General features: G+C 34.3%; 2 protein-coding genes across 2 annotated transcripts in view; both read right to left on the reverse strand.

The window, feature by feature from the left end:
• The window catches only part of LOC116004346 (methylecgonone reductase-like), a 3,671-nt gene extending 2,242 nt beyond the window's left edge, over positions 1-1,429 (reverse strand). The window contains exons 1-2 of the mRNA XM_031244346.1: positions 1,038-1,429; positions 76-319 (exon numbers count right to left, since the gene is read on the reverse strand). Coding sequence (XP_031100206.1) covers positions 76-319; positions 1,038-1,357 — 564 coding nt within the window. The 5' untranslated portion in view covers positions 1,358-1,429. The remainder of the gene's footprint in view (positions 1-75; positions 320-1,037) is intronic.
• A 3,896-nt stretch (positions 1,430-5,325) lies between these two features.
• On the reverse strand, positions 5,326-8,495 carry LOC116004347 (methylecgonone reductase-like). Its single transcript, XM_031244347.1, has 4 exons — positions 8,157-8,495; positions 6,519-6,762; positions 6,130-6,309; positions 5,326-5,585 (listed from the first exon to the last, which is right to left on the reverse strand). Exons 1-4 carry the CDS (start codon positions 8,474-8,476, stop codon positions 5,361-5,363), a joined length of 969 nt encoding a protein of 322 aa, XP_031100207.1. The 5' UTR covers positions 8,477-8,495; the 3' UTR covers positions 5,326-5,360.
• Between the last annotated feature and the right edge of the window lie 362 nt (positions 8,496-8,857).

The raw sequence follows: 8,857 nt of genomic DNA on the forward strand, positions 1-8,857 counted from the left end.
TATATATATATATATATATATATATATATATATATATATATATATATATATATATATATATATAGATACACATACCTGATTAACTGCAGGCGGAATGGTAGCATTCTGGAGAAGTTGTAAAATCTTTGTTGATGTGAAATTAGACACACCAATAGACTTAGCTAAACCTAAGTTGCAACACTCTTCCATTCCTTCCCATGTCCCTTTCATATCAAAAGGAACAACATTTTCTGTTTTGATCTTTCCATCCTCTACAGAATCCTTGAATCTCAATGGCCAATGTATTAGATATAAATCCACATAATCTAGCCCCAACCTCCTATATGAAAAATAAAATACAAGTTAAATATATAAAAAGAAAATTATAATTTATACCCCTCACAAATATGTCAATTATCAATATCATCCTTGAATTATTAGTGATGTAAATGTTGCCATTTAATTTTTAAAATCTGACATATATTATCCCAACGATTTTACTAAACCAAAATAGTAAAAGATTAAGGGTTCAAATCTTGTATGTTAGCAACAATATTTTAAAATATTAATACAATACTCAATTACTCAACAAATTTGTGTGTGGGAGTTGGGGTGCGGCTAGAGGGTGGAGACAGGGCCGGTTTTTTTATTTGCGTGGCCCTGTGCAGGTAAATAAGTGAGGCCCTATCAAAGTATAAATAAACAACGAATTGAAGAAAAATTGCAAAGAGAAAAATGCAAAAAATCTAATTTTGGGCCAATATAATCACAAATACATATACTAACTATTAGGTCAGGGTTGGACTAGGGGCCCCCAAAATTTTGGGGCCCTTTGCAGTCGCGCATCTTGCACGCCCTAAAATCTGGCCCTGGGTGGAGATATGGATTGACCCATGTAACCCACGGGCCAACCCGTATAACCCGTACCTCTACACGAGTTATACGAGTCGGGTTGAAAACGGGGTGGGCTGGAATTTTTTTTCAACCCAACTCGTCGTTAATGCGGGTTAAAAATGTCCAATCCCGACCCGTTTTGACAGCTCTAGATGAAATATTACCCCAACGATCTCCGAAGGGCTGGAACGACAAGATGACGCTCAGTCTCCGAGCACCACAGTTTGGTAGTGATGAAAAGTTCGTCGCGGCTCGCAACAAGTCCACGCTGCAGCGCTGCGGCTACGGCACGGCCCAGGGCCTCCTCGGAGCCGTAGACGGCGGCGGTGTCGAAGTGACGGTACCCCATCTCTATGGCGTGAATAAAGATGGATGTCAACTGCTCCGCCTTTGGAAGCGAGGTAGACGCAGTTCCCAGGGCTAAAAGGGGCATTTGGTGACCGGAATTAAGCTTCGCCTTTGGGACTTTAATCACTTCCTCCATGTCTCTGATTTCAGTTTTGGTCTGCCCTTATCTTCTTCCTAAACTGATTTACATCATTCTGTGGCTGTTATATTATTATGGCTTCTTTTTTTTTTTTGAGCATATATTTATTGAAGTGTATATAAATATATAAACTAGTTTTACACCAGCGCAACTGACTTAATGTCCATATTTGTATTTAAATAAATGATTTAAAGTCTACTAATACAAGATTATATTGGAGGGGTATATTATAGTTGGCATTAGAATCAATAATGTTTGCACCTTTTTAAAAATAATTATCTAAATACTTATTGTAGTTGATATGGTATTGGGTAGTACATATTATTTTTGGTTGGAATTACTCTAGGTTTTGTTAATTCGCTTTTGGATAAGTCTGTCATTGCATGTTTTCGTCTTCATTGCTTGTTTACTTTTTTTATTGGTAGTGCCTTATGTGCAATTTGGTTTGTGGTGCTAGTTTGCAAAAAGAACATATTTAAATTTAAAATAGGTCAGCAATATTGTTGTTATTTTTGAGTGATTGTTGTTTCATTTTCATAATTATATTGGATTTAAATGTGTTGGCTTTGTTACGTTGTAACAACAATTTTGTCCAATAAAAAATAGTAGTACAATATTTGTAAAGTAATGCACAATTATTATACTATATATTACAGAAATACAGACAAAAATTATTAGTATCATAATAACCTAAGCCATTCCGATCGAATAATAAAAAAAAATTAATTAAAGACAAAAAAAAATTAACCTAGATTTTTTTTTAAAAAAATGTAAGAAAATGATTTTTAAGATTTCTTATTTGTAAGCTTTGAAGGTCAACTTTGAATGCTATATATATAGTTTGGCTAATTAATTGATCAAAGTTCATATTAAATTTTATATTGTATTTTTAATACACTCTAACATATTCATAGTATATATGTTCAACAATTATGCCAATTTTAATTGAGGTGAGGTTTGAACATAATTAAGACCTTCTTTATGAAAATCAATGAGTAAGTTAAGAATAATAGCCAAAAGCCTTGTGGTTAAGCGGCATAGCTGTGGCCCTCCAAGTGAGAGGTCACAAGAATACTACAATATAATAGAGTCAATAGTATTCAAAAAAAAGTTAAGAATAATAAATAGTTAACGTAATATTTCATTACTAAAGTTTAGACGGAATGCATGGGTATTTCTAAAAAGTAAATCACTAAAATTAAAATAATATGAACCATTCATTTCAACAAACAATTGGGCAAACATTTTTTAGTTGCTAATTTTATTGGCTCTTATTAGATTAGTATATAGTAGATAGTAGATTCATTAATAACATCACCAACACCATTGCCATCGCCATCATATTATTATTATTATTATTATTATTATTAAGGAAAATGGTCAAATATATAGAATAATGTATTTTGTTTGTTTTGAGATCATGATCCACACAATAATGATTGATTGAACCAAAGACGGAACCACAATGAGGGTAGCTGCCCCCACTCCCCCACCCAACCCTACCCTCATATATAGTAGCCCTTTGTGTGTGTATATATATTATATATCTAGATATAAATAAAAGGAAAAAGTGTCAAATAGGCCACTGAACTTGTCGCTTTTGTGCAATTGGGCCATTGAACTTAAAAAGTGTGCAATTCAACCATCAAACAAGCAAAATTTGTGCAATTGGACCATTTTTACAAAAATTTTTAATTCAATTTGAATTAAAAACATTTCAATATTGACTCCCAACTAGTATGGTAGAAGAAAATGTCACTCTTAATACATATATGTTAGTAATATAATTGGATTTTACCAGAAAATTTTTGTAAAAATGGTTCAATTGCACAAATTTTGCTTGTTTGATGGTTGAATTGCACACTTTTTAAGTTCAATGGCCCAATTGCACAAAAGCGATAAATTCAGTGGCCTATTTGACACTTTTTCCTAAATAAAATATATGCAAATACAAACAAACAAAAGATAGGATAGGTAAGATGGTAATGTATGTTGTTGATGTGGAAATGGTTAAAGGTTGAATTCTCATTATTTGCATATTTTTTTCTTGGCTTTTTAAATATATCAATAGTGATATTTTCATTTTTATTCTTTAGAATATAAATGTGTAACCTTTTTCTTTTTAAATTAATAGTGAGATGTATTATTTATAATGCATTTTCTATTCAAATCATATCAAATTAATTATGTTTCATATTTTGTTATCAATATTTTTTTTTATAAAGTTTTGATTTTTCGTTCATATCCAATAATATTTATGGCAATGCTTCTAAGTGTTTCATTTTTATTTTTCAAAATTCAAACTATTTCTTTTATGATGGAATAATATAATATGCCTTATTATTATTATTATTATTATTATTATTATTATTATAAATATAATAATAATAATAATAATAATAATAATAATAATAATAATAATAAAAGAAGAAGGAGTCCATCAATAAAGTAGGGAATGTTACGGGAAGTTGCAACTGCAAAGGAATAACATTATATAAAGGCTCAGAAAGATCAAACAAAGGGGCTTAGCCTGATTCAGTCCTAAATATATAACCTCTAGCTCTTTTACGTATATCTTCTTCTTCCACTTTCATTCCATGGTCAGGACTTATGTACAATGTACTACACCTACGATATAGAATAAATACTTTTGGCTTAGCTTAAATTAGCCCGAAAAGGCCCGTGATTTTTACGGTTTTGGTTTCCACGTTAAATCCTTAGTGTTATTGTTTATTGATTCTCTGCAATCACCTTATTATCATTCTTCTTTTATTTATTGGGTTAATTAATTCAGGCACCCCGAGTTAATTAAATCCATCATTTTGTTTTAATCTTTCGCCCACCACTCAAAAAAATTTATGGATGCGTCCCTATATATATATATATATATATATATATATATATATATATATATAATACAGTTCCCATGCGGTTGAGCGGTTAAATCTGAGCCATTGATCTTACTTAAATCAAACGTCCAGGATTAACAAAATTATAAATAAAAAATAAATAAAAATAAAAAACATGGTGGCAATTTGGTACTTTTTGCATTTAGGTCAATTTAAGGTGAGTGATTTTCCTCTTTAAGATGCACGGTTTTTGTGTTTAAGGTGCGTGATTTTTGTGCTTAAGGTGCGTGAGTTTTGTGCTTAAGGTGCGTGAGTTTTGTGCTTAATGCGAGTAGTTGTTTAAACTTAAGGTGCGTCAACTTGAAGCTAAGGTGCGCGATTCTTCTTTTTAAGGTGCGTGAGTTGTTGAAATGTAAGGTTCTTAAGGTGCGTGGTTTGTGTGCTTAAATTGCGTGGTGTGTGTACTTAAGGTGCGTCACTTTAATGCTTAAGGTGTGTCATTTTAATGCTTAAGGTGTGTGGTTTGTGTACTTAAGGTACGCCATTTTAATGTTTAAGGTGCGTGGTTTGTGGCCAATGTAGGACCAATACGAGTTTTTTTTTCCCTTCAATTAGGCTTTTAGCTCCGTTCGATAAAAAAAAAAAATTGTTATTAACAGACCCTAACTCCACCACAGAAGTTAGGTCATGCACCACTTAGTCCTTTTCCCCTTTGAATGGCTTTACTCCAGACTTTAGGTAGCCATTTCTCACCACACTCCGTCCTCAAATGATACGACACTCAAGTCAAAACTCTAACTTCACCACAAAAGCTAGCTCATGAGTGAAGATGGATTTGGCCCAAGTTTAAGTACCACTCCACAATCTCTTGTGGAGCCAATATGAGATTATATCAAAATACGCAGTAACTGTTTGACAATTACAAAATGTTTCTCAAGATTTTAATAAGGTTGAATTTAAAAACATTAAAAGAGAATATAGTAATAAATAAACTCCATAAACACCTTGTAGGCTTGTCGCCTAGCCAATACATCCGACCTTCGAAGAAGAAAACAACATTATTGTGGTTCAATTTAACAAACAACAAGATAAATATAAAATTATTCTTCTTCCAATAATCATTATTGATTATGATTTAAAGATGCCATTTTTCAGATGTCTCCATCCCAGAGTTCCTCTACTGACTTGTATGGTCCATTTGGATGAACGAAAGTATTTGCTCTACATCCTCTGCGCTGTGGTATTTGTTGAATCTTGCCAATTTCTTCTTCTCCAAGTTCCCAAGTGAAGATTTGAAGGTTTTGTTTCATCCTTTCCTTGTTAAAACTCTTTACAATTGGACATGCTCCTTGTTCATATATCCACCTCAATGCAACCTATATACATAGGTCTTGAATAAAGTACTAATTAAACAAAGGAATAAAAAATCAGTATTGTCAAAGCGGGTTGGTCCGACTCATCGCAGGACTAATTTTTTGCAGGCCGGCCCTCCAGGTCTACGGGCTAGAATTTATGCAACTCTAGTCCGTCCCATTATGGTTGGCGGGCCCCGCAAACTTTGGGTCGGGCCTAATTTTTTGTGGGCTTTTGCGGGCTAGCCTTCCAGGTCTACCCTAGTCCGTCCCATTATGGTTGGCGGGCCCCGCAAACTTTATATATATATATATATATAGTGCCTGACTACATTGTAACCGAGTCAGTAGTACTCAAAAAAATATATATATAGTGCCTGGCTTGTAGCCTGCGCAAGCTAACCCACACGGGTCGCGGGCCAGACCCATAAGTCTTAATTCGCCCCCACTACAGGACAGGTGTGGGCCTGCCCACGAACTTCGGCTCACTTTGACAGTACTAATAAAAGGATTACAACTGTACAGTCAAAAATATACAAACAAGTGAAGCAAGAATTGAAAGAATTACCTGTGCAGTGGTCTTGTGCTTAGTCATTGCAGCATCCTTAAGTTGTGGAATCTCCAATAAGCCAGGGTTGCCCCATGGGGCATCATTAGCTCCCAGAGGACTCCATGCACTAACTTGAATTCCTTTTTCTCTACAAAACTCTAAGAGTTTAGATTGCTGCCATGCAACACTCATCTCCACCTGTCAAAATTATAGTATCAAAAGAAGTATAAATTAAACTAGAATGGAACTATTACATGTATCTTCAATATATAAAGTATTATATTTGACCATATATAAAAAATTCAATCAAAGATTAAAAAGATGATTTGGGGATTATAGATTCCTTAACTTATAAGAATTAACATCATCAAAATATATTTAACAAAATTCCTAATATATACACATACCTGATTAACTGCAGGAGGAATGGTAGCATTCTGGAGAAGTTGTGAGATCTTTTTTGATGTGAAATTAGACACACCAATAGACTTAGCCAAACCTAAGTTGCAACACTCTTCCATTCCTTCCCATGTCCCTTTCATATCAAAAGAAACAACATTTTCTGTTTTGAACTTTGCATCCTCTATACAATCTTTCAATCTCAGCGGCCAATGTATTAGATATAAATCCACATAATCTAGCCCCAACCTCCTATATGAAAAATAAAAACAAAAGTTAAGTATATAAATCATAAAGAAGCCTTTTATATGGATATTTTTCTCTTTGCTAGGAATAAAGTATAAATTGAATTTTGATGATAAGTAGTATGCTTTTAGATTACAAAGGAAATAGTAGGTGATGTAATTCTTACGAAAGCACTTGGAGAGAAGGGTTATGATTTTTTCCGAAACACAAAGACTCATCAACACCCCTATTGGGAGCCAAACCTGTGACCTCTGACTTGAGAGAGCTACAACTATGCCACTTGACCACAAGGTCTTTGGCGGAAGCAGTAAAGCAGAAACAAGCAATAAGGGAATCAAATACAAGAAGATACCAAAGACATTCTCCGATGAGTAGTATGTATACAAGGTATCTCACTATTAATTCTGGACATTGACATATTGATCAAGGAGGATCTTTTCGAAAAGAGGCAAGGTGCATAAAAAATGAGTGAAAAGTCGAATTATTTGGAACATATTGCAAGTAATGGATGACTAAACAGAAAATAGACAATGAAAAACAGTTTTCTGTTAGTAAACATGCCCTAAAAGTTTACAAATGTCAGAGAATATGAATTAAAATATTACAAGTGGTATTTTAATTAAATTTGTCTCTCCCAACAAACAAATTGAATTATAAGCATAAATAATAGTGAAGAATGCTAGAAGATATATACATATGGAAATCTATAAATAACAAAAGAAAACAAGAGATAGATAAAATAATATTCCGCTTCACAACTTTGTAAATCAAGTTTTTTTTTTTTTAATTTTTCCAAAAACTAGTTAGTTACGATTTTAACATAACACTTATGTATAATATTAAGAAGTTAACTTACCAAGTAATTTTAAAAGTTTATTAATTTCTCTAGACGTTTACCACGTACCACCACCAACAATATAATAGGACACTAAACTAAAAGTCAAATAACTTATGTTCATTATTTAAAAATGAATATAGTTTGCCGTATAAATTACAACCAATTTCCTCACACTTATCATTTCTAAATAAACATAATTAACAATGACGTATCCTTTTCTTTTTATCTGCGGATAGGGCCTCTATATACGCAAATTATACCGTGGACCATGATACTGTAGTTGTGTTGAAAGGAAAGGAAACTGCAGTTGCGTAGAACAGAGACCGTTCATCCGTTCAACACAACCGCAGTATCCGTTCAACATAACTTGCAATTTCAGACGGATGAAACGGTCTCTGTTTCGCGTAACTGCAGTTTCTTTTCAACACAATTGCAGTATCCGTCATGACCCATGGTCCACGGTATAACGAGTGCTCTATATATATATTATGCTCAAATGTCAAAATAACATTTTACTAAACAAAAATAGTACAGCGAGCTGAGGGATAGGATGAAATATTACCCCAACGATCTCCGAAGGGCTGGAACAACAAGATGACGCTCATTCTCCGAGCACCATAGTTTGGTAGTGATGAAAAGTTGGTCGCGGCTCGCAACAAGTCCCTGCTGGACTGCTGCGGCTACGGCACGGCCCAGCGCCACCTCGGTGCCGTAGACGGCGGCGGTGTCGAAGTGACGGTACCCCATCTCTATGGCCTGAATAAAGATTGACGTCAACTGCTCCGCCTCTGGAAGCGAGAGAGACCCACTTCCCATGCCTAAAAGGGGCATTTGGTGACCGGAATTAAGCTTCGCCTTTGGGACTTTAATCACTTCTTCCATGTCTCTGATTTTAGTTTCGGTCTGCTCTTATCTTCTTCCTAAACTGCTTAATAGGTATGAATATTATATATAATGCAACCTTTGATAGGGATAAATCTTGCTTCTCTTAGAAGCAAAGTTAAGTCAACCATGCAGCCATGCAGGGACGAAGGTATTTTAGTTTTATAATATATCTAATTTTTTGGCTCCCACTATATTACTTTTTGGCCCCTACCAGGGACAGTGATACCTGGTCTGTGTACGCAAATTATATTACTTTTTTACAGGGCGGAGGTATCAATTGTCTGTGCACCCCTCCCCCTCCCCAAAAAAAAACAATTTTTAGTTTTTTAATATATATAAATTTTTTGCCCCCCCCCCCCCCCCCCCCCCCCCCTTTTT

This window comes from Ipomoea triloba, chromosome 14 (genome assembly GCF_003576645.1).
Source record: "Ipomoea triloba cultivar NCNSP0323 chromosome 14, ASM357664v1".
In the NCBI taxonomy this organism is placed as follows: domain Eukaryota; kingdom Viridiplantae; phylum Streptophyta; class Magnoliopsida; order Solanales; family Convolvulaceae; genus Ipomoea; species Ipomoea triloba.